The sequence below is a fragment of the Ovis canadensis genome, chromosome 2 (genome assembly GCF_042477335.2).
Source record: "Ovis canadensis isolate MfBH-ARS-UI-01 breed Bighorn chromosome 2, ARS-UI_OviCan_v2, whole genome shotgun sequence".
Lineage (NCBI taxonomy): Eukaryota > Metazoa > Chordata > Mammalia > Artiodactyla > Bovidae > Ovis > Ovis canadensis.
This window is the reverse complement of record NC_091246.1, coordinates 139,498,983-139,526,728: the sequence shown is the minus strand read 5'-3', so window position 1 is coordinate 139,526,728 and position 27,746 is coordinate 139,498,983. Positions and strand designations below refer to the sequence as shown.

Below are 27,746 nucleotides of genomic sequence, written 5' to 3'. Positions count from 1 at the left end.
CCTTCTTTCTCCTCTCATTACCAGTACAATCATTAGCTAACACTGTACTCCTTACAAATTCACCCTTTAACACCCATTGTTCTAAACAAAGCATAAAGTACTTCTGAAACAAAGCATCTCTGTTGAGGGCTTGGGCATTAAAGACAAGGGACTAGTTCCCAATAGCAACAGTACTGTAACCTGCAGCAATTAATTCAACATAAACTGTGTTCCCTTAGAGTGCAGCCAACTTATTTTTCTCTAATCATACTGCAAGAGAAATGCCATTCTGAACTATTCTGTAATACTGATGCCTCATAAACCATTTATACATAGAAAACAATTGAACTTTGAACTGAATTTCCCAACTGGCAAACCTAGATGCACATTTTCTATTCTGCGATTCCATTAAGGGTTGTTTAAGATCTCTCATAGAATTTTCTAAGTCCGTTCTGTTCCTCTACTGAGAATTCTTCCCCAGTCATATATGTTCTCTAAGATTCTGTTTTCTGGTCATGTAATTCCACTGACATTGAATCAGCTTCTCATCACTTGGAACTTTTCTTTTTTCCTTTTTTCTTTTGTCTTCCTCTTTGCCTTTTCTATGTTAATCAGTATTTCTCCATTTTGGTACAAGTAGGGCTTGGCTTTCATCAGCACTATCAGATCTTCTTCATCACATCAGCAAACCAAACTAATCATATCACAACTTCTATATTATTGAGAATCGTTGGCATTTCCTCATTTTGAACTTTGCTGTTCCATAACACACAAAATGCCAGAAATATAATAAGATACAGTGGGAATATGTTTACAACTCAATTAAGGACCATCAAAAATGTCAATGCAATTTTGATAAATACCTCACAGAACACTGAGAGACATCAAACAAAAAAGATTAAAGAATCCTTTCAAAATTAAAGCTTCTTTATTTTTCAGGTACATAAATCCCTTGACTAGTGTCTTTTCTTATCAATTCACAGAACAATTTTTAACATCAACCTTAACCTTCATAACTTTTATTAGTTTCATCCATAATTGTTACTTATTACATTGTTGTTGTTCAGTCGCTAAGTAGTGTCTGACTCTTTGCCACTCCATGGACTACAGCACACCAGGCTCCTCTGTCGTCCACTATCTCCCTGAGTTTGCTCAAATTCATGTCCATTGAGCCGGTGATGTCATCCAACCATCTTCTCCTCTGACACCCTCTCTCTTCTCCTTTTGCCTTCAATCTTTCCTTCAATCAGGGTCTTTTCCAATGAGTCAGTTCTTCGTATCAGGCGGCCAAAGTATTGGAGCTTCGGCTTCAGCCTCAGTCCTTTCAATGAATATTTAAAGTTTATTTCCTTTAGAATTGACTGGTTTGGTCTCCTTGCAGTTTAAGAGACTCTCAAGAGTCTTCTTCAGCAACAGTTTGAAAGCATCAATTCTTCAGTGCTCAGCCTTCTCTTTGGTCCAACTCTCACATCAGTACGTGACTACTAGAAAAACCATAGCTTTGACTACACTGACTTTTGTCAGCAAAGTGATGTCTCTGGCTCCTTAACAGGCTATCTAGGTTTGTCACAGCTTTTCTTCCAAGGAGCAAGCATTTTTTAATTTCATGGCTGAAGTCACCAGTCGCAGTGATTTTGGAGCTCAAGAAAATTAAGTTTGTTACTGCTTTCTCTTTCTCCCCTTCTATTTGGCATGAAGTGATGGGACCAGATGCCATGATCTTAACTTTTTTTAATGCTGAGTTTCAAGCCACCTTTTTTACTCTCCTCTTTCATCCTCATCAAGACGGTCTTTAGTTCTTCTCTGCCATTAGAGTGGTATCATCTGCATATCTGATGCTGCTGATATTTCTCCTGGCAATCTTGATTCCAGCTTCTGATTTATCCAGCCCAGCATTTCACATGATGTACTCTGCATATAAGTTAAATAAGGAGGATGACAATATATAGCCTTATCATACTCCTTTCCCAATTATGAACCAGTCAGTTCTAACTGTCACTTCTTGACCTGCATACAGGTTTCTCAGGAGGCAGGTAAGGTGGTCTGGTACTCCTATCTCTTTAAGAATTTTCCAAGGTTTGTTGTGATCCACACAGTCAAAGGCTTTAGCAGAGACAATGAAGCAGAAATAGATGTTTTCCTAGAATTCTTTTGCTTTCTCTATGATCCAACGGATGCTGCCAATTTGATCATTGGTTCTTCTGCCTTTTCTAAATCCAGCTTGTACAACAGCAAGTTCTCAGTTCACATACTGCTGAAGTCTAGCCTGAGGGATTTTGAGCATTATCTTGCTAGAATGTGAAATAAGAGCAACTGTATGGTAGTTTGAACATTCTTTGGCACTGTCCTTCTTGGGATTGGAATGAAAACAGACCTTTTCCAGTCCTGTGGCCTCTGCTGAGTTTTCCAAATTTGCTGGCATATTGAATGCAGCACTTTAATAGCATCAGCTTTTAGAATTTTAAATAGCTCAGCTGGGACGTTAGACTAAATTACATTAAATTGATTTTGCATATGATTAAATATCATTAAGTTTCCATATAACATGATACTCCTTTCAACTACCATTTTTATATTTCAAAAATAATTATGTGGAAAAGGTATATGTAAATTCAAGTCAAACACCAAGTTCAATTCACTTAATAAAACTAATAAATATCAACTTCTAAATATCTGAAGTCCTTCCTCTCTCTTGGTCCTTGTCTTTCCAACCCATCTGAAGGATGCATTAACTGGCCCCACAATAGATGCCCATGTAATTAGAACTGCTGACAGACAATGGAAGAAATCAAATAAGAAATATTCTCTTCCCCACCCCCACCTTTTCTTTAGGGTTATTTTTCTTTTTTCATTGTTAAATTTCTTTTATAGCCAATCCTCTTGATTCCCCTCTCTCTTAGCCTTATCATGTCAAAAAAATCTGAGAACTGAAATAATGTTTGGTCCTTTTTTGGCCCTAATAATAAATCTAGATATTCACGTTTTTACCCCTCTGCCTCATTTAGTGCTTCAAAATGATTCATTTACTAACTTCTCAGCTTCCAACTGATATGAACTCTGAGAATCTCATAAGTCCATCTAACTGCTTTTTCCTGTCAATCATTATTTACTAGCAAAAATATTCATAATTTAGCTTCACCATTAAATTGCTATTTAAAAGCATACGTGTTCCTTGGAGAGTCATTACTTTCAGCATATAAACATTAATTATTCAGTCCTTAATTCATTAGCTTTATACAAATTAACTTAAATAAAAGTTAACTTACTATTTTTTTCTTCTGGGATTTTAAATCATCCAATGCTTCATCTAGAAAACAAGATTTAAAACCAAAACTAAATCAGATACTAAGATGCTTAAGATACAGGAAAAAAAATCATGTCAAATGATATACATTAAGCAACTGCAAGAAAATGTTCTCATTTTAGGATTTCTCACTGATGTGTACAGACAGAAGTTATCTCATCTTTACCCACATATATTTTATATGTTTGCCTATATTATATACTACAAGTTCAGCTGGGAAAAAATGGACTTTACATACAATAAAACACTTTTCTCAAATGTAAAAAAATATTTTTTTTAAATATTTTCAGAAACATGACTTTTTATAATTTCTCCTTCAACATCCCACCGATTCTCTTTTTATACATTGGCAATGAAAATGTTCTCTTTATTTATAAGGAAAAAACATTTTATTAAGCTATTTGATCTCAAGAAAATGAGCACTAAAAAGAAAACCTTTGAAAACCTATAGTATTACACCTGAGGAGGGACTTGGAAAGGAAGATGATACTAATTACTTTTCAAAAATTAAACTTTTCCAAGATTTGCGTGCTTAGTTAGGTTGCATTGGTAGAACATAAACAATCATTTCAAAGGATAAAATTTACGTAATTTATGAACATCAGTATCTGCTTTACAAATTTATTTTAGGTTTCTACTTTTTCTCTAGGAATACTGAACTAGCATAAATAGGAATACTATCCCAGCGAGAAAGAAGAGACTTAAAACTTGATTTAAACATTTTACCACCATATGTAAAATAGATAGCCAATGGGAATTTGCTGTATGGCTCAGGAAACTCAAACAGGGGTTCTGTATCAACCTAGAGGGGTGGGATGGGGAGGGAGATGGGAGGGAGGTTCAAAAGGGAGGGGATATATGTATAGCTATGGCTGATTCAGGTTGAGGTTTCACAGAAAACAAAATTCTGTAAAGCAATTATCCTTCAATTAAAAAATAAATTAATTTTAAAAAATTTTATCAAATAGAATTTAAATAATTGTTCTTTATTTTTCATTACATTTACTTACAAAATTATCTCTTCATTGAAGTTTTTTAGTAGCAAACATCTAAATATCAATTCAAATAATATTATTTACATAAAAATTCAAAGAAATATAAACTTCTGAAAAGATGATTTTACCACATTTTTTCCAAAATGTATTAAGTAGTCTTTAATGTTATAGCTGACTTATTACTGAAAGGAGAAAAAAACTGCTGACATCTTTAAAGAGAACAATCATCTTTACTTAGATAAGACCAAGCCAAATATTTAGCCTCTAATGCAAAGATCAGCAAACTTTTTCTATAAAGGGCTAGACAGTAAATAGCTTTATGAGCAAAAAGGAAAAATTAAGTAGGTAATTTTAAAGCAAAAGAGTAAATGAATTTCCACAAAACTTTTAATGACAAAATTCAAATATAATAATAATTGTGGTCAACTGCTCGTAACATAGGTCTACCAATGAAAAGAAAAATTTTAGGAGGTAGGTGGGGGGATAACATTTCACTTAATTGAGATTCAAAATTAGTATCCCCTACCACCAAAACTGATTGCAAAAGTCAATCTGTTAGTTTATCTATAATGAGATTTCACACATTTCATTTTTGAAAATTTTTTCACATAGACAGGTGCTGCTAAATATTTAAATCAATTGATAACCACATGATTTTAATTGAGCATATTCACTGTGTGAAAGGCATTTATAAAATTCTTTAATTTCTTCTCTTGATATTTGTCTTTATTATGTCACTACAAATTAATCACGTTCAGTTAAATGGATTTTGAAATATGGAAATTTCCTTTGTACTTGCATGAGGTGTGAAAAACCCTGCTGGAACTGCAGTTTGAGCTCATATAATGTATCTGCTACAAATCTGTGTGGGAATGGAGATCTTCTTAACTTTTCATAGCACTTTTTAAAAAATTACTTTTTGTCATTAAATTGTTATTTGCTTTCTAAATCACTTTTATAGCACTATAGATTTCACATATGAGGACTGTTTCACCTTGTAATGTTAGGCTGAGTTCATTAAGAACCATTATCAAGTCTGCAAGACCTAATTTCCAAAGCCCAGTTCATTCACAGTGATTAAAGGCAGTCTGCCTCAGAAACATTTCGATCCTGGCTGAGTTCAAAATATCATAATAAAATTTTACTACTATTACTAATACATCCAACTGCTTCTATTTCTTTTATTTATTTATTCGACTGTGTCAGGTCTTAGTTGTGGCACGCAGGATCTTCATTGAATCATGCAGGATCCTTTTTTGCGGCACAGACTCCCTAGCTGTGGCTTGCAGGCTTAGTAGCTGCAGTGCATGGGCTTAATTGCTCCGTGGCAAATGGGATCTTGGTTTCCCAACTAGGGATTGAACCTGCACCCCTTGCATTACAAGGCAGATTCTTAACCACTGGGCTACCAGGGAAGTCTCCCCACTTCTATTTCTGATAAAAGATCACATAACTGATGATGATTAAGTCTGTGAGAGCACATGAAGTTCCCCATTGACTATTCGAGTTCAATAACCCATGACAGGTTCAAATATGCTTTGCAAGTATTGATATCTGCTGTTGAGTAACACAGTGAATAACCACAGAATTTAAACACCTCACAGTTTCATGAGCTTTGTAAATTAATCCACTAAGCCTTTTTCTGCTTCACACATATTTTTACCACCAACAGTTGTAAATGAATCTCAGCAGAGTCCACTTCAGGTTGTATGACATTAGTGCTTTTTCAACTTCTTTAAAAATATTCTCTCCCAGCATGTTCTACACAGACTGTTTACAGAGGCTAATTCTTTAGTCACGTCAAGTTCAGTACTGACGCCTCAAGTAAACTAACTACAATTGAGCTGTATCAGTAACATCTGTCAACTCATCAAGAACCAATGACAGGGAATTCCCTAGCCGTCCAGTGGTTAGGACTCAGCACTTTCACTGCAATGGTCCAGGTTCAATCTCTGATCAGGGAACTAATCCCACAAGCCAAATAGTGTGGCCAAAATAAAAAAAGAGCCAACTGACAATCACTTGAAATCATCTGTCTTGTTTTTAAATGAACTATGTTGCTTCCAGTGTTCTTAACTCTTCAACCAATTGTTCTTGCTAAAAAGGCTACTAGCCAAGCAAGTATTTTCCCTAAATACATTTTTTTCATCTGTTGCAATTACATAATTTAATTAACTCACAACTGGTAAATAGCTATCTTTACTTCAGAAATAAGCCACAGAAAAACTTACTTTGAAGTTTCATTTTCACTTTTTATTTTTATGAAGAAATTCTGCTATGATGAGATATCCCATTTTAAATGTTCTAATTTTTCTGACATTGCTTTTCTGTGTGTTGGGAATACCATGATGAATAGTTAGCATAGTAGTCAATACATATGTACATTCTTTTAGTATAATTATACTGTCAATGCATAAAAAGCGCAATGCTTTGTGTTTTGGTAATAATACATTCCACACTACTGTGAGACTGAAAGGAATAGATGCAACTAATAGAATAAATCAAAAGATGTTTAACTATATTTTACTCCCTAATAACATAAATTTTCTATAAAGATAACCAGTATAATTTCTCTTCATCTAAAGAAATGACTTATTTTGTGTATTGAGTGAAAAAAAATTCTAAATGGACAAGACAGAAATAATACAACTGAAAAATAAAACCAGTTTGATCATTCATAAACTTTCTTATGCTTTAAAGTGAACAACTTCTCAATATTTACCACACTGTCATTTCAGTATACCATTTCATAACCTGTCATTCAATTACAAACCAATGCACCATATAAGATGGGTTTTTAAAAGTATTTATAAAAACTTCAAAATTAAACTTACTATTTCTTTCTGTTCTCTTGGAAAAGAAGAAAATAAGTACTGTTCTTATACTCCAGATGCTATAGAAGAAGCAAAAATCAGAAACAAAAACCATAATTAGGATACATGAATTAGAAGCCACATTAAATGAAAACAAATACACATTTCTAATTATAGTTAGAGACAATGTTTCCCTTTGTATTTTGAAAATAAAAAAGCACTCCTTTCAGAAGTCACCAGAAATCTACCTGTGCTTTCAAAGGAGGAATTCTCAATCTAAAATTCATGGACCTCCTGATGGTCCCTCCAAATTGTGAAATTGCCTTTGTGCACCTAAGTGCATTTCTCTGGAGAGACCATTGCCCTTATCATTCTCAAACGGATCTATGAATCCTCCAAAAAATTAAGAACAAATTATAAAATTCCTTCTTACTAGGTAAGCATGAACTCTAAAACTTTATCTATTTCTATACATTAGGAAAAACACATTTTACAAATCCAGAGCATTATACAAATGTAAGTTGATACTCCTTCCCTGTTATTGAATATTAGAGGGAACTTTACCAGACAAGCTATCTTGAGAAAAAATAAAATATTATAATCAAATAAATAATTGACAAGTAAATTTAGCTAAACATCTCCTTTCATAAATTTTGTGAGTAATTATTTAGGCTTTACATTAGTAAGACATCAAATGATATTAAGAGAATTAAAAGAAAATCGAAGAATGATCCTAATCACAGACTTGTCCAGGTCATCTCTTAAATTCAATGTAAATAAACCAAAATTCCTTTCTTCATAGAACATATCAGAATAAGTATACAAACATTATCATTTTATAAAAGAAATACACTGTATCTAAATGTAAATTCAAATAAGTATGAAAACTAGTTCTTCACTCTGAAATATATCATTGCTATTCTTAGGAATCAGCCTACAAGGTCATCACCAGTGAACTCTGTCTCCTGGAGTTCACAACTCTGAACTTTATGTAGCCCTCTCTCACCAGTGTTGGTCTGTGTGACCAATAGCCTAGGACAGAAGTAACAGCATGCCACTTCAAGATTAGGTTATAAAAACACACAGTTTCCATCTCAGGCCTCCTCTTCAGCTTGCTGTCTTTCTCTCTTGGATTACTCACTCTGAGAGAAGCCAGCTGCTATGACATGAAGACCTTCAGGGAACTCTATAGAAAAGCCCATTTCATGAGAACAGAGGTCTTTGGCAAACAGCCAGGAAGGAGCTGAGGCCTGCCAACAACTACACATGTGAGCTTAGAAGTAAATTCTCCAGCCTTAGTTAAGCCTTGAGATGATTGTAGCCCCAGCCAATAGCTTAACTGCAATTTATATATGAAAAAAGACCCTGGGCCAGAACCATCCAGCTAATAAGCTGCTCCAACATTCTGCCCCTCAAGAACTGAAAGAGAAAATAAACATTTGCTAAGCTACAAAGTTCTGGGGCAATTTGTTACATAGCAACAGATAACTTGTACATGTTTTTTGTATTATGACAATTTATTTTTATGATATGAAAACACCAAAATAACCAGCAGCAGATTCCTACACAGTACTTGAACAACTACCCTAGTACTAAAAAAAAAAAGACACTGGCCTTCTTTCTCAAGGGAAGGGAGATGAAAAAAAAAAGTTTAAACATACAACTCACAACCCTCAAAGAGTCTACAAAAGTAGAAAAGTCCCATAATATTTCCCCACTGCAAGCCCACTGAAACAGTGGCAAACTGAGAGATGATTTGGGGGTGGAAAAAAAAAAAGTACAGGGGAAGAAAACAGGACACAGGAGAAGGAACTGCAGAGATAAAAACTAAAACTCTGTAGGAAATCTATTCACTTTCTTAAATGGTAGATATTTGTAAAATTATACATAATTTTCAAAGTGTACAAATTATAAGAATGAAAATACAGTCCCTTACTTCACAATAAAACTTACTAATATCCCTTTGTGGACAACAAATTCTTCTTTTGGTTTTTATCAGAACAATTGGTGGAGAAAAGGAGCTGTCAAACAATACACATTTCTAAGTGTCAAGTCTTCAAGACTTAAAAAGACAGACTATAATAGAGTTAGCTATTTTTTAAGGAGAAGTTAAATGAAATTCTTTTAAATAGATAATTCTTTAAATAAAATTTAGGAAAAGAACTAAAGTACTTCAGGAATATGTGTTCTAGTTATCCCAACAAAGATGTTGCTCTCCCAATAATTAAACATAACTTATAACAATACAGTAAATAACATGTTTGTCAAGATATTAAGGATATTTCTACAGACTCCTATACTTTGAGAATAGTGGCATAGTCTCCATTTCCCCCTTCTCTTCTTGGAACTCATTCAAACAGAAGGGAAACAAAAACACAAATTCATTTTCTGATAAAATTAAGATAAGCTAAAACTCATCTCTCAAAATATGTGAAAGAGTTCCCCAAAACAATAGAGATCATGCTGGGGCTCAAAAGAATAAAAGCATAGAAGGAAAACTGCTTATCTCACTCAAAGACAGGAAGATAAACTTCTCAAAGTGTAAAGGTTAGAACTCATGTTTATTACAGTGAGAACAAGATACACATGCTACAGGCAGAAATTCCCCAGTTTGGTTCCAATAATGAAACAGAAAAATCAGGGCTTAAAGAGAAATCACTCATAAATGCCCTATTTACAAAGAATATTCTGTTTCTATGGCAGCAGGGCAGAGAAGATTTATATTATGAAAAATTTTATACACAGTTGCCTAACCTTATTAGCCAGAGACAAATAAAAGCTGAACAAACTAACATACTAAACCCTGGATCATAAGGAAAATTATAGATAGCCTAAAATGTAGGAAGACTTGCCTCTATACTCTCAAATAAACCTCTTACAAATAACTGGATGAAAGTAAAGTAAACATACCACATACCTATAGATTTTGTTTGTAAGTTATAAAAACCAAAATCAAAATAGAAAATTATGTTTCAAAACTTAGACCAACATCTTTCATTTAAATAAATGTAAATGAGCTAAGCTCACCAGAGCAAAAGAAAAAGACTTTCAGACTAGATCATAAAATAAAAACTAACCCTATAATATAAACTAACACCTAAAACTAAGTTTTTTGAAGGTTGAAAATAAAACAATGGACAAAAACTATAGTAGGCAAATACACACAAAATAAGGTTTGATCATAATATGACACAAAATTAAATTCAAGACTACCCACCCCCAACCAAACAAAGCTCCAAACTAGAAAAAGGTTATTTTATAGCATTAAAAAGGATGAAGTTTCTTTCCAACAAATACAGCTGAAGCAACCAGGCATCCACAGGCAAAGAAGAAAGTGACAGGATCTCAATGGAACCTCACATCTTATATTTAAAAACAGGCTCAAAACGGATTATGAACTTAAATGTAAAATGTTAGAAGGAAAAAAGCACAGCAAATAAAGAAGAAAATCTTCAAGACCTACAGCTACAGAGGAGTTTTGGGGTTTTTTTTAATTTTTTATTTTGCATTGAGGTATAGCCATTAACAGTGTTGTGATACATTCAGGTGAACTGTGAAGGAACTCCACCATACACATACAGATATCCACTCTCCCCAAATCCACCCTTACCATCCAGGCTGCCACATAACATTGAGCGGAGTTCCATGTGCTATACAGTAGGTCCTTGTTGATTATCCATTTTAAATATAGCAATGTGTACATGCCCATCCCAAACTCCCTAGGTATCCCATCCCCCATCCTTGTCCCCCATCCCTGTCAAACATAAGCTCGTTCCCTCAGTCTGTGAGTCTGTTACAGAGGGGTTTTTGATAACAAAAGCATAATCCATAAAAGGAAAATTGTAAATAATAAATTTGGCTCTGTGAAAAACCCTTTATAAGGATGAAAAGACAAACTACAGATTGGGAAAAAATATTTACAAACCATATATCCAACAAAAAACTTCTATCTAAAATACATAAAGAACTTTCAAAACTCAACAGCAAAAAGACTAATAATTCAATTGGAAAATCAGACAGCAGACATGAATAGAAATTTCACTAAGAAGATGATACAAATCGAAAATAAACACATGAAAAGATGTTCAGCATCACAGCCATCAGGGAAATGTGAGTTAAAACCACACTGATCTATCAATACACACCTATCAGAATGATCAAATTAGAAAATAGTGGTAATACCAAATGTTGGCAAGGATGCAGAGAAACTAGATCACTTAAACATAATAGTGGAAGTGTAAAAAGGTACCTCTACTCTGAAAATTAAAAAAAAAAAACCTGTTGGCTCAGATGGAAAAGAATCTGCCTGCAATGTAGGAGACCCAGATTCAGTCCCTGGGTTGGGAAGATCCCCTGGAGAAGGGAATGGCAATTCACTTCAGTATCCTTGCCTGAAGAATTCCATGGACAGAGGAACCCGGCAAGCTACAGTCTATGGAGTCGCAAAGAGTCAGACACAACTAAGCGACTGAATACAGACACACACACACACTCTGAAAAAAAGTTTAGCAATTTCTTATAAAAGTAAACATGTATTTATTTACATGTGCCTCTGACATTACACTCAGGTATATACACCAGAGAAATGAAAACTTACATTCAGACAAAAACCTGTACACATATATTCATGGAAACCTCATTTGTGAGAGCCAAAAACTGGAAAACATCCAAATGTCCTTCAACAAGAATATGACTAACAAACTGTGCCACATTAATGCCATGAAATACTACTCAGCAATAAAAAGGAATTATTGTTATACTTAACATTTTGAATGGATCACAGGAATATAACATTTTGGATGGATCTCAAGAATATGCTGAGTTTAAAAAGCCAATTCCAAAAGGTTACATAGTATGTGATCCCACTTTATAATATTCTTAAAATAAAATTATAGAGATGGAAAACAGATTGGGGTGGCAGGGGTTAGGAATGGGACAGGTGGAAGAGAACTGGTATGACTATAAAGGGGAAGCAGAAAGGAACTCTGCACAATTCTGGATCTAAATTGTGGGGTAGTTATATGAAGCTACACATATGATAAAACTAAACAAATATAAAATACATGTACACAAATGAGCATATGCAAAACTAGTGAAATCTGAATAGGCTCTATGAATTGAACCAACAACGATATCCAGCTGTGTTATTTAACTATAGTCATGCAAGATGTAACCACTGGGGAAGCTAGGTGAAGGAGAGACAGGACCTGCTTGTATATCTGTTTTTTCCAATTTTGTATGAATCTGTGATTATTTCAAAGTAAAAAGTATTTTTTAAAGGATGTGCTTTCAGTTTAGGAATATCTACTCATCAAATAGAAAAGCATCAACACTCATAAAGGAAAACTAAAGGAAATATAGCAAGAAGTAAAAGTACATTGTTATTAGGACACAGAAGACCTATATAATATAGCAAGGTCATTTTCAATGATAATATCAAATTTTGTGTAAGTGGGAAAAAACACTATCTTTAGGTATTCATGAAACACAGCAAGTAACCAAACAGCATGCCGCCAAAAAGTCTCAATAAGATCAAAGAAGTAGATATATTATTAAACAACATGCTCTGAAAGAAATACATTGAAACTAGAAATAAGGTCTCAGTTCAAAATGGCGGAGTAGAAGTATGTGTGCTCATCTCCTCCTGCGAAAGCACCAAACTAGCAACTAACTGTTGAACAACCGTTGACAGGAGGACACGGGAACGCACCAAAAAAAGATACCCCATGTCCAAAGACGAAGAAGCCACAGCAAGACAGTGGGAGCAGCACATCAATGAAACAAACCCCACACCCACTGGGTGGATGACCCACGGACTGGGGAACAGTAATACCAAAGAAGCTTTCCCACTGTTGCGAAGATTCTGAACCCCATGTCAGGCTGCACAGCCTGGGGATCTGACAAAGGGACTGGGAATCCCCAAGAAATCTGGCCTTGAAGGCCAGGGGGATTTGATTATAGGACTTCTACTGGACTGGGAGAAAGAGAGACTCCAGTCTTGAAAAGCACAAACAAAATCCTGCATGTACCAAGACCCAAAGGAAAGGGGCAGTAATCCCACAGGAGACTGAACCAAAACTACCTGCTCATGCTGAAGGGTCTCCTGTGGAGGCCTTGGTCGGCAGGACCTCACCACAGGGACACTGGCAGGAGCAGGCCAGGAAGGTCCCTCTTGGCATAAACTCTCTAGCCCCCAGGGCTGGGTCGCCTCAGGCCAAACAACTACCAGGGAGGGAGTGCAACCCCACTCATCAGCAGATAATTTGATTAAAGCTTTACTGAGCAAGGTCCTGCCCACCAGAGCAAGATCCAGTTTTTCCCATTGCCAGTCCCTCCCATCAGAAAGCTAACACAAACTTCTTAGCCTCATCCATCAGAGGGCAGAAGGAAGAAGCAGTTTCACAGCAGCTAAAACAAAAACCGTATTATAGAAAGTTAACCATGATGAAAAAGCAGAAAGTTATCTCCCAGATGAAAGGACAAGATAAAACCCCAGAAAAACAATTAAATGAAGTAGAGATAGGCAACCTTCCAGAAAAAGAATTCAGAATAATGACAGTGAAAATGATCCAGGAGCTTGGGAAAACAACGGAGAAGATGCAATAAATGTTTACCAAAGACCTACAAGAACTAAAGAGCAAACAAACAGAGATGAATAATATATTGAAGAGAAGTGAAGTTGCTCAGTCGTGTCTGACTCTTTGCAACCCCACGGACTGTAGCCTGCCAGGCTCCTCCGTCCATGGAATTTTCCAGGCAAGAATACTGGAGTGGGTTGCAAGGAGTCAACGGAAGAATAACTGAAGCAGAAGAACAGATAAATGACCTGGAGGACAGAATGGTGGAAATTACTGTTGCAGAACAGAATATAGAAAAAAGAATGAAAACAAATGAAGACAGCCTAAGAGATCTCTGAAAGTGAAAGTCGCTCAGCTGTGTCTGACTCTTTGTGACTTCATGGACTATACAGTCCATGGAATTCTCTAGGCCAAAATACTGGAGTGGGTAGCCTTTGCCTTCTTCCAGGGGATCTTCCCAACCCAGGGATCGAACCCAGCTCTCCCTCATTGCAGGTGGATTCTTTACCAGCTGAGTGACCAGCGAAGCCCTAGTGGACAACATTAAACACACCAACATTCACATTATAGGGGCCCCAGAAAAAGAAGGAAGAGAGAAAGGACCTGAGAAAATATCTGAAGAGATAATAGCTGAAAACGTCCCTCACACGTGAAAGGAAATAGTCAACCAAGTCCAGGAAGCACAGAGTCCAGGCAGGATAAACCCAAGGAGGAACACATTAAGGCACACAGTAATCAAACTGACAAAAGTTAAAGACAAAGATAAAATATTAAAAGCAACAAGGGGGAAACAACAAATAACATACAAGGGAACTCCCGTCAGGCTATCAGCTGATTTCTCAACAGAAACAAGCCAGAAGGGAATGGCACAACATATTTAAAGCAATGAAAGGGAAGAACCTACAACCAAGAATACTCCACCCAGCAAGACTCTCCTTTAGATTTGATGGAGAAACCAAAGCTTTCCAGACAAGCAAAAGTTATGAGAATTCAGCACCACCAAACCAGCTTTACAACAAATGCTAAAGGAACTTCTCTAGGCAGGAAACACAAGAGAAGGAAGAGACCTACAGAAAATAAATCCAAAACAATTAAGAAAATGGTAACAGGATCATACAGATCAATAATTACCTTAAATGTAAATGGATTAAATGTATCAACCAAAAGACAGAGACTGGCTGGGTGGATGAAAACATGTGCATGTATGCACTTTCACTTACATCACTCTCCCTGATCTTCCAAATTGTATGTAATTATGTTCTACTGTTAGATTAATCATGTTCCCATTATGGCTTGCAACTGTGACTATCTTTTATTTTTCTGTCTGACTATTGATTGTGAAAGCTGATAAATATCTTTTATTATTGTGAAAAAAAAATAGCAATAATAACTAAGCCAAAAAACCAAACATACAAATACACCCTGCCATCTAGAAATAACTCTTAAATTATTAAAACTTTTTAAAAAATGCAATCATGTCTTAAAATAAGCAAAGTAAATACACATCACTACATATTAAGTCCTGTGGGATAAAACTAAAACAGTCAGAAAATACCATGGCCTCAAATATATGCACCGTGTATTATGTTAAGAAATAAGGATGAAAATAAATATATTAAAGCATTAATTTTGAGTAACAAGAATAAAGTAAACCTAAGTGTGAAAAAATAATTAATAAAGAAAAGTCATTTTTTAACCTTGTTCTTTGGAATAAAACAGCTAATAAAAACAATCCAATCAAAAAAGAATTATAAATATACAAAATAAGAAACAATAAGGAAGCAACAATCATAGCTACAAGGAAGATTTTAAAAATCAATCAGAGACAGTGATGACTACTATTACAACACTGCAAATATATTTTAAAACTGTAGCATGATTAACAAAAGTAACCTTGGAAGACAGAGAAAGCCTAAAAAATTAACTACTATTGAATTTTAAAAGTTGTTAAGAGCTAGCTGCTATCAAAACAACATGAAGCCCAAAAGATTTCAAATGGAATACTACTAAACCTGCAAAGGACAAATACTGCCAGTACTATTTAAACTGTTACAGACCATTTAAAAAGAAAGAAAAGCTTTCTAATTTTTTATAAAATGACTGCAACTAAGAAAGTAGAAATTTTCCTAGAAATCAACATTTTAGCATTTGAATTCAATATTTAATATAATCTATCATATCAAGAGGTGTAAGATGAAAAATTATCTGGCTATCTCCATAGATGATGAAATAGCATTTAACAAAATTTAATAATCTTTCTTTAAAAAAACTAAACAAAATACAGAAAGCTAGAAAATTCCTTAACATAAAATACATGTCTCAAACCAAAAGTCAGAATAATGCCCACTGGGGAAATTAGAAGCATTCCCAAAGACCAAGTCAAGGATGACAACTATTTTCTCTGCAAGTTAACACTGTCCTGCAAGTATTAGCCAACACAATTAGGAAAGAGGGGGAAAAAAATCTGAAAAGAGTAAAAAAATTTAAAAGGAGGTGGTAAAATTATTGCTATTTACAAATAATAAGATTGCATACTTGTAAACTCTCCAAGAATCAACTGAAACATTTATTAGAAACTGTTCACCTGAAACTATTATAATATTGTTAGTCAGCTACACCCTAATACAAAATAAAAAGGGTCAAAAAGTAAAATTTTTAGAAGAAACAATAAGATAATTATTATGGTTGAATACAAAATTAGTACAGAAAATCAGTTAAGTTCATATATACAATCAGTTCTAAGATAGTAATACTAAGGCATACTAAAATCCCTTAACTCATATTCATTAAATTATTTCTGTTGTTCCTTTCTGAATGAACCTGATGTTACTTGAAAAGTAAGTCAGCATGATTTTCTGTTGAATATTATCAGTGACTTGCACTGTAAATTTATAAAGGTGCTCTAACATGAAAAATTGGAGTTTCGATAAAACAGGATTACACCTTAGATTCAGTGAACATTTTAAATCCTTCATATTCAGTGTTTTTACTGTATTAAAGTTAGAAATGATAAAAGTTAAAATGCAGCAGAATGTCTAAAACTCAAACAACATAAACCTTCCTCATTTTTATTGAAAGATTAACATTCCATAAATCTCTGATGATTTTTCAGCAATCATCATATACAAAGGAGTTTTTACTTATTTGGTCCTTCTTGCCAAATTTAAGTGCTTTCTTTCTAACAACTGCACAAAACCCATCCAATTTATTGAAATGTTTTAAGATGAGATTTAGCAATATATAAAGCTAAAAATGAAAAAATACAGGTCTCGGTTTTGTCAGTTTATTTAATCATCAAAGGCTTTAGCAAGAGTTATTTTCACATTCAGACAAACAAAAATAATTTATTTTGGTATAATGAACAAGCTTTATTTTTTTAAGAAAACAATTTTTTTATTAAACAATGCTGAGTAGAATTATTTTTTAATTAATTAATTGGAGACTAATTACAATATTGTGGTGATTTTTGCCATACATTGATATGAATCAGCCATGGGTATACATATGTCCCCCCTTCCCGAACCCCCCTCCTCCCTCCCTCCCCATCCCATCCCTCTGGGTTGTCCCAGTGCACAGCTCTGAGCGCCCTGTTTCGTGCATCAAACTTTGACTGGTCATCTATTTCACATATGGTAATATACATGTTTCAATGCTATTCTCTCAAATCATCCCACCCTCAACTTCTCCCACAGAGTCCAAAAGTCTGTTCTTTATATCTGTGTCTCTTTTGCTGTCTCATATATAGGTTCATTGTTACCATCTTTCTAAATTCCATATATATACAAGCTTTATTTTTTTAATTTTATAATGGAAAGGGAGATATAACTCAACACCATTTCCCCTCAATAAGTTGAAATGTTATCTTTATCATGTATAAAAACCATATGCAATAAAAATTCCTTTGGAGATTTATTTCTGGATTCTTGTGTTTCTCTTCCTTTGGTCTGCGTCCCTATTTAGACCAAACTTTTACTTAATGAAATTTTATAATACATCTGAAGCCTGGTAGACCTCTGCTCCTTTTCTAAATTTTTCAAGATATTCTTATGTGCTTATTTTTCCATTAAAAATTATGGAATAAGTGTACCAAGATTTTTTAAGTATCACTAGTATTTTTATTGTGATTACACATTTTTAGACTAATTTAGGGAGAACCAATCTCATTACAATACTGAATCTCCCTATCCAAGAATAGGATTTGTCTCTTAATTATGTCTCAGTACATAATTCTTTAAATACAAAATTATATCAAGTGAATATCTATGTTTTAATAGCTATCAGTATTATAAAAGGGATGCTTGCAAAATTATTTTCTTAGCTACAAAAACTAAGTAGTCTCCTTAAGTAAATATCAAGAGATGTTCAGATACCTTCTTCTTTATAACTATAGTTGATGAGAGATACTTTATTTATTGACTATGCCAAAGCCTTTGACTATGTGGATCATGACAAACTGTGGAAAATTCTTAAAGAGATGGAAATACCGGGCCACCTGACCTGCCCTCTGAGAAATCTCTATGCACGTCAAGAAGCAACAGTTAGAAACAGATATGGAACAGACTGGTTCCAAATCGGGAAAGGAGTACATCAATGCTATATATGGTCACCCTGCTTATTTAACTTCTATGCAGAGTACATCATGAGAAATGCTGGGCTGGAGGAAGCACAAGCTGGAATCAAGATTGCCAGAGGAAATATCAATAACCTCAGATATGCAGATGACACCATGCTTATGGCAGAAAACAAAGAACTAAAGAGCCTCTTGATGAAAGTGAAACAGGAGAGTGAAAAAGTTGGCTTAAAGCTCAACATTCAGAAAACTAAGATCATGGCATCTGGTCCCATCACTTCATGGCAAATAGACGGGGCAACGATGGAAACACTGACAGACTTTATTTGTGAGGGCTCCAATCACTGCAGATGGTGACTGCAGCCATGAAATTAAAAGACGCTTGCTCCTTGGAAGAAAAGCTATGGCCAACCTAGACAGCATATTAAAAAGCAGAGACATTACTTTACCAACAAAGGTCCATCTAGTCAAGGCTATGGTTTTTCCAGTGGTCATATATGGATGTAAGAGTTGGACTATAAAGAAAGCTGAATCCCGAAGAACTGATGCTTTTGAACTGTGGTGTTGGAGAAGACTTGAGAGTCCCTTGCACTGCAAGGAGATCCAACCAGTCCATTCTAACGGAAATCAGTCCTAAATATTCATTGGAAGGACAGATGCTGAAGCTGAAGCTCCAATACTTGGGCCACCTCATGCGAAGAACTGACTCATTGGAAAAGACCCTGATGCTGGGAGGGACTGGAGCAGGAGGAAAAGGGGACAACAGAGGATGAGATGGCTGGATGGCATCACCGACTCGATGGACATGAGTCTGAGTAAGCTCTGGGAGTTTGTGATAGACAGGGAGGCCTGGTGTACTGCAGTCCATGGGGTTGCAGATAGTCGGACATGACTGAGGGACCGAACTTTATTATACTTGATACTTTATTATTAAAGTCCATGAAACAAACTTTCTTCAAAAGGCTACAAGTTCTGTCTTTTAGCTATCTAGAGGGATTGAGGAAATATATATCACAATCTGTTGGGAGAAGAGAAAGTGGGAACGAGACATAAAAATTGTAACAGTATAAGATCAAACCTCTATCCTCAAACAGCTTTCAAGCAGAAAAGTAAGAAAACATAGCAAACAGCACAAAACCACCTTCCTCAGTTACTTTGCTTAAATTCTCCCCCTCATAAATTCATTTTAAGAGGAAAACACACATACAGGGAAAGAAAATATGGTTAAATCCTATGGGGAAGTCAACATTTTATGCTAACTGGTCTATGAAATGATCTTTTGAATGGAATTTCTAGAAAGGTATAACTTGTAAGAATAAGGTATCCAGAAATAAAAGTTTATAAGGTTGCTCAAAGAGTTAATTAAGGATAGAGATGAACTTTACAGTTGTTCACTCAAAAAATGAGCCAGCTCCCAAGGTAATGCATTTATCAGCCAGCATAATGTAGAAATATAAAAATTTAACTGTAACCCAAACCTTCCCTCACAATGGAGCACACAGTCTTAATAATTCCTATGAAATCAGTTCACTTTAATTTCAGTTTTAGTAACAGTTAAAGAGATCAGAGAAATATAAATATATTATCAAATCTGAAAAGCAGAAAAATAATTGACTGGAATCTCACCAAGTTCCTCCATATTACATCCTAAAAAGAAGACATAATAAAATCTTGAGTACTGATATTCTATCATAAAAGATAATTTGGGAATAGTTATGATTAGGCAATATATGTTCAGTCCTAAATCTATAACTTCTCTGCCAGTAAAAGCATTTGGGAAACTTGGAATGCAGAGACAGCAGTCACTTCTTGTAGTTATTAGGTAGATGTCTAAAGTTTAAAATCAATGCAGACAGTGATGAGAGTGAAGCAATCCATTTTATTGCTTCTTCTGCCTCCATTTCTTTAACCAAAACCTGGTTAAGACCTCAAAAAAAAAAAGTTTCTAAAGGGAAAAAACCTAAAAAAAAAAAAAAAGAAGACGTTTCCAAAGAAAAAAAGTCCAGGGGTAAGCTTGGGCAATAGCTCACATTACACTCAAAAGAAAACGTCCTGTGATGACTCTTCTTTCTATTTACCACATTCACTCTCAGGTTGCTATATTTTATTTCATGCTTTTTTGACTGTCATCAATCAGAAGGACAATTCCATTCTTTGTTGGATAACTGGGCTATGCTTCCAAAAGTGACAAGCACACTGAAATAGAAACTGCAGCAGAGAACCAGGTCACAGATGTGAGTGAGAGAGTGAGAAATAGCTCTGAAGTGTAACATGCCAAGAAATACTAGAGGTAGCTGATGCAGAGCAAGCAAAAGGACACAGTAAGAACAACAAAGGTTCATACTCAGAGAGTGGAAAGATCAAACGGGAAGAAATAACAAACATTTTTAAAGAAACTGAGTATTTTTTACTTTTAAAAACAGCGTATGACTTATTTGAAAAAAAAAAGTCTTCTGAGTCAAAATAGCTGATGACAATCTGTGGATAGGCACTGGAATTAACACAGTAGTTTCCTGCCAGGCGTTCTTTTACAACTAGATAAAAAATCTTTTATAATCAGAAAATCAATTTTTATATGGAAATGGATGTCAAGTGGAGTTTAAGTAAAGACACTTAAATCAATTAATATTCCCACTTACTCGCTTTCTAAATTTTTCTCTCTTCATTTAAAGGGAAAAAAAAAAAATAGGAAGGAAACAGGGAAAGAAGCGCAGCATTATGAAATCTGTGACTACATGTGGGGTTAAGAAGCATTCCAACAGATTTCAAAAGAGAAGAAAAAACTTTTAAATGGCAGAAACAATTATTTTGTAATATGCATGCACTCGATGTTTGGCTCTTTAACCTACACACAAAGTTAAAACTGTATCAGCTCCAGGGGTTCCTAAAGACTAAACAAAAAATGTTTACTATAGAAGTCCCAAAGAAAAAGATCGTACCCACCAACGTCAAAGCAAAAAGCTTGTTACACCCTGATTCCTCCTTTTCCCTTACCTTCCATTTCTTCCCATCAAGTTGTCTCAGTTTCACTTCCAAAATATTTCCAAATCATTTGTTCATCTCTACTGTCACTGGCAAGTCCAATCCACCTTCATTTTTAAATTAAACTTCTATAACAGCCTCTGAGCTGATCTCCTGGTTTCTACTCTTGTCCTCCTCTTACTCCATCTCCCTAAGACAGCACATATGATCTTAACTTAGATATCATCATGCCATTTTCTACTAAAACCTTTACACATTTACCATTTCACCCAAAATGAAATTCAGACTCCTCTCTGTGATCTCCATGACCTAGATTGTGCAAGCTCACCACGTATTGCTCTTCCTCTCCATTGCTCATCCTCTCCTCACACATTCCAGATATACCTATATTTTTGATCCTCGCCTATGTAATACTCTCTCATACTTCACAGCCTTTGCATTTTCTTTTGGAAAGATCGTCTTGGAATTTTGTTTTTAATTTGAAGAATATATTTATATTAAAAATTCAAATAACACCAAAAAAGCAAATGGAAAGAAATAAATACTTAAAATTCCAAAGCCTAGAGAAAATTACCATTATTATTTTCAGAATAATCCTTTCCGATATCTCTCTGTGGGTATACATGCTATTCTACATTGTATATATAAATAATCTTCCATATATTCCAACCCTTTCCATACTGGTTCTCTCTCATACTTTAGTTCTCACTTCAAATACCAGGTCCTCAAAAGAGGCCTTTTGGACCATCCTGAAGTATCCTACTCCTCTCTATCACATCATCTGTTTATTTCCCTCATTGCACTTATCTTTCTCTAAATTAACTGTTTGTTTACTTGTCTCTCATTTTTTGTCTATCCAACCCCAACAGAATGCAAGCTCCATGATGACAAAGATCTTATCACTGGGGGACAGCTCCAAAACAAATATAATACATTGCAGGTACTCAATATTTACTGAATGGACAAATGATGGCTTTGACTAATATTTATATACTGCCAAATCCTAAATTTGTACCTTCCATTTAAATTTCTCTCCTGAACTTCATAGTCATACTTAACCATCCTACTTGGCAGCTTTATCTGGGTAGAACACATGTATTTCAGTCTCAGTGGGCCAACTACCTGCTCCCTCTCATGTTGTTGCTTATTCAGATGAATGACACTACCATCAACCAAATTTCCCAAGCTATGAACTTCAATTTTATCCTTGATGCAATTCTCCCCCTCCCCACCCCATATCCAACCAATCACGAAGAACCTCTCCATATTACCTCAATTCTACCTCCTAAATCTCTTCAACCCATCCACTTCATTCAGACCATCTGTTCCTCTTCAATGCTGCTACCACCATTCAAGTGCAAATTACCGTTATTTCTCTCCTGGACAGCTACAATAACCTTTTATCTTGCTGCTCCAGATCCATTCTTCAGTTCAGTTCAGTTCAGTCACTCAGTCGTGTCCAACTCTTTGCGACCCCATGAATCGCAGCACACCAGGCCTCCCTGTCCATCACCAACTCCCGGAGTTCACTCAAACTCACATCCATCGAGTCGGTGATGCCATCCAGCCATCTCATCCTCTGTTGTCCCCTTCTCCTCCTGCCCCCAATCCCTCCCAGCATCACAGTCTTTTCCAATGAGTCAACTCTTCGCATGAGGTGGCCAAAGTACTGGAGTTTCAGCTTTAGCATTATTCCTTCCTTCTTACTCCCCTCTAATTTACTCTCCACCCTGTAGCCTTAGTGGTATTTTCAAGATAACAATACAATCATGTCATACTTCTTCTTAAAAGTCTTCAGTGGCTGCCCACTATTCTTAGATTAAAAGCTAAAATCCTTATCATGGACTATAAGGCCCACAAGAAATATCCTTCGCCTAATTATCCAGATTTTTCTCCATAATCCAGTCTTCAGCTTTCAGTTCTTTAAACCTACATGCTCTATCTTCCCTTGGCGTCTTCACATATTCCGTTCCTTCTGCCTACTACACTACCTACCATATCACACCACCCTTGCTACACATATTCAACCTTCAGATCTCAAACTCAAACATCACTTCCTCAGGAAGGCTGCGGTAGGCAGAATTCTAAAGATATCCCCCCCCCTCTCTCCCCAAGATTTCCATTCTCTGGTTATACAAACAGTTATCTAGGTACTGCTATGAAGGGGCTTTGCAGATATAATTATTACTCAATTGATTTTAAGATAGGAAGATTAACCTGGATTATCCTGGTGGATCTAATATAATCAGCTAAGCCCTTAAAGCAGAAGTTTCTCCCAATCAAGGGCAAAATAGGAAATCAGAGAGAGAGAGCAGAAGTCAGCCAACACCTCATTTGGGCCTAGAAGCAGATTCTTCCCACCAGAGACTCCAGGCCAGCTGATAACTGATTTAAATCTGCAAGACCCTAAGCAAAAAGTCCAAACTACCTGGATTTCTGACTTACTTCTGTGATACAATAAATGGGTATTACTTTAAATCACTAAATTTGTGGCAGCAGTAGTAAAGAAAACAAAGGACTGACCCCCACCTCCACCTCTCTGACCCTCACCTCCACTCCAGACTGTGTTAGGGGTCCTGTCAAATGCTCCCAGACCATTTGACACTCTCATAATACTCATTATACTTAATGTATGCAGTCTAAGATCTATGGACAAAGGTTTAGTGTTTTTGTGTACCATACACCACAATAATCCAACATCTACACAACTGGTACCTATAAACATTTGCTGACTGAACAAATTTTTCACGCAACTTTCTGTCAAAATTTTCAATCATGACATACCTCCTGTAAAGTACTATATTACAAAATATTTCTATAATAAGGATCAATTACTTTATAGCAGTTACTAAAAAGAGGGGAACAGTATGAGAATGGAATACATTCGGAATCACTGGGGCAAGTGTTCTTTTTGTTTTATAAGCGTTCCCTCACTTACCATTACCCACAATCAGAAATGCCCACTCCATGCCCAATACTCCTAGGGAGCATGACCATCTATTAGAGAATCACAGAAAGATTACCATATAGAACCATTATTACAAATGTCACTGGGTCATATTCCTCAAGTACACTGGACTGTAAATAAAGGTTTAGAACAACTGTTCTCCTTTCTTAAAGAAATAGTTTTCAAACTGCAAAAAAAACGAAATTTACTCAACCTGCAACAGTACTATATTTCATAATAAAAAGAAACTGACTATATTGCAACTATCTAGTCAGAAAGAAGAAAAGTCAACAAGAATATTTTACTTACATTAACGGGAAAGCAAAAAATGGAAGTGTCATGGCAAGTCTTGCTGTAAGTTCATCCGGAAGATACCATAAGTATACAATTAAGCATGTAAATAGATAGAGGACTGAAGAGTACAGAATTAATCTTCCAACCCATAATTTTTGTAATCTCTGATTTTTTTCCCTAAATTCTTCCAATGCTTGAATTTCCTGTGAAGAGAAAAATTCATAAAGAAAGTAAACTGTTTAAAAAAAACTTAACATGATAGAGAAGTTACAGAGAAACAACCCTTAAAATTCAATGAAATATAATACCTTGATATTTGAAACAGAACATAATATGAAAAGACAATTAAAAATGAAGTTTAAAATATATTAAAATGCCTATAATGATTTGACAAATCTCTTTATGCAAGATATTTTAAAATAATATTTGATAACCTATCAAACTAGCAAAGCTCAGAGGTATAAAGTTGGCATCAATAAACAGTATTTGTTAAAACAAACAAGTAGTAATTCTCTTTGTATAAGGCCAAAAAAAAAAAGCAACTATAAAAAGGATTAATAAAAATTGAAACAGTGATCCATACTAGATTCCCTTGATCTATTCATCATTCTGAATATTCCCAAGGAATAAGTATTTTTTATGATAGAAACTGTAAAAAGCTGTGAAGTTTGCAAGCTGATATAAATAGTTGCAGACTATTTTATAATCTACTTATCTATAATGGTGTAACATTGATTTACACTATTATTTGACAGAGTTCTTAAGTCACTGATAAGACTTTGGGCTTTAACATGAAAGTTCTCAGACTTAACTGTATGTCACCTCTAAATTCGCATACCAGATCTAGTCTCCAAAGTAATATATACTAAAATAATATTTATGTAACACCCCAGAGCCAAAGAACATACCTTATCTATATTTTCCAGAACCTCCACAGTTGAAGGTTTCGTCTGTTATATAAACAGAAATAGGAGACAGCATTAAAGCTTGTTATCACTAACTTGGAAACACTTTGACTTTTTTAATCATAAAAGAACATTTTAATCCAAAACTAAGTTTTTTCAATATTACCAAGCAATATGTATTCCTATTTACAAATGAGATTTAGATTTAAATAAAAATTATAAACAAAATTACACAAGACTAAAGAAATAAGATGCTCCTATTTAACTTATTTTTAGGCCCAAAAGTACTTTCAACTCTGTAGCTCAATTTTTACTGTCCTTAACCCCAATAAAACATACTTAGAAATTATTGGGAGATAATTTGTTTAAATTTTCCTTTAAGGAAAAATTTTTAAGATATGATTATTCAAAAGAATTCTATTATTATTATAAATTATTAACTCTAAATAATTACATTAAATTCTATAAATTACTATAATTAAATTCTATAATTACTATAAATTCTATTTAAAAATTCAAAACTAAAAATGTTCTGATCTACTATTGCTAAAAGTTCACTTAGGACGCTGGGGGTCAAAAATCAATAAGCTACCTTCATTCTGAATTCCTAAAATACTTTTCTGAAGATCAGATTTTTAAAGGGCATCTAAGAATACTTCATTACAACAGAGCTTGTTTTTCAGAGACATTTTTTATATCACCTAGAATAAAAATCAGCCAAAATGGCTCACATAACACTTGAAAAAATAATTACTAATTATATACTCAATAATGATAATCATCAATTCATTGTAGTACCCACAGGAATTGTTAATATTAGATTAAACCATATGAAATTGCTGTTTATGTAGTCAAAACTGTTGAAGACTGGTAATTTCATATGGTTCAACCTAACAAGAAAAATAAAGGAAAAACAGATAAATTCAATTATCAGATTTTAAAGGGGGGCAAGGTGGACAGTATCAATAAAACGTCAATCCAAAGCAAAGCAGTTCCAGCAATAGTTCAAAAACTAAACTGTGCATCAAGTACTTACTACGGTAAAAAGGAGTAAAAAAAATAAGCAAAGCAGTTTTTCCTAGACTACATTACCTTCTCTTATGTTAAAGAAGAGCATTTATCAATGTTTTTTATAATCCTAAATTTAAAGACTTAGCCAATAAAATAAAATTCTATTTTTAATTGTGTTTAACCTATTAACTCCTAAAAGTACATCTAGTATCACTTCAGTAAATATTTGTGATAAGCTTTAAGCAAAAGGATACAACCTATAAAAACATTAAGTACTGCATAGAATAATTTCAACTATCTTTCAAGTAAGATTGAAATTTAGGTGCTATGAAAACAATAAAAGACAACCGTTTGTACATGAAGTTATAAAGATAGAAATAAAAATAATTCATAAGTCAAAGTGAAATAATCCTGTTAAACAGAGACAGGAGACACCTATAAAGCAAGTAGAACCATTAAAGTCCAAATAAAAAACAAATTCACAAGAAGGAAAAAAAAATTAAATAGAGTTAGGGATAATATTAAACTACTACTCAAGTTTACACCACAAAGGAGACCTTCACAAATAACTTTATGGGACACTTTTACATTAGACTAGGAACTGTTGTAAAGAAAACTAACTTACCCTCCATCGAGAAAATAATCCACCCATTTTTCATTTGTAGAAACTGGGCACAATAATAAATATCATCAGTTTTCCAAAGGAACTCACAGCTAGAAATAAAGCAATTATTTTTAAAGTTTAAGTTAAATATACAGCATACTCACTATAAAATTTAAATGTTGCAACACTATAAAATAAATAAAATACTATAAAATATTAATTTCCTTGGATTCCACTTATGTGAGAGTTTAATTCAGATAGACTTGCAGATAGTCCACCTTTTAAAAAATCTTTCTTCTAAGGCAGAACATATTTAAAAGTGAAAATAACGCTGGAAGGACTTTTTAAGTAGCAAGGCATTTTAAAAGTGTGTATTTATACCACTTTGCAATTTTCTGTTCCTTAAAAGTAGGTCCTCTATGTTGTTCTTGCAAGAAAAGTTCTGCTCTACTTTTATTCTACATTCTTAAATACAGCCATTTCTATAATTTGGCTGTCTCCCAACTAAACTAGTTATTTGGAGTTAGGGGTGCTCTACAATGTTCAGAATAACATCACTTTACAATAATAGAAAGTCAACTGGATTCTGAGTAAGAAAATAAGGGTTACAAGGCTACTTGTGACAATGAGCATATCATTTAATGTTTCCGAGCCATAATTTTCTTTTCTGTACATTAAAGTTAATAATATTACCACTTTTCACAGGATAATCTTCATTACTATCATTTTACAGATAAGAAAATTAAGTAGAAAGAAATCAAGTG

At 34.5% G+C, this 27,746-nt stretch overlaps 1 protein-coding gene across 2 annotated transcripts in view; it reads right to left on the bottom strand.

Moving 5' to 3' along the window:
- LNPK (lunapark, ER junction formation factor) overlaps positions 1–27,746 on the bottom strand; it is a 92,786-nt gene that overhangs the window by 60,361 nt on the left and 4,679 nt on the right. For both annotated transcript variants that reach the window (XM_069577140.1, XM_069577139.1), the window contains exons 2-6: positions 27,004–27,092; positions 25,371–25,412; positions 24,478–24,665; positions 7,113–7,171; positions 3,246–3,286 (exon numbers count right to left, since the gene is read on the bottom strand). In XM_069577140.1, coding sequence (XP_069433241.1) covers positions 3,246–3,286; positions 7,113–7,171; positions 24,478–24,665; positions 25,371–25,412; positions 27,004–27,030 — 357 coding nt within the window. In that variant the 5' untranslated portion in view covers positions 27,031–27,092. The remainder of the gene's footprint in view (positions 1–3,245; positions 3,287–7,112; positions 7,172–24,477; positions 24,666–25,370; positions 25,413–27,003; positions 27,093–27,746) is intronic.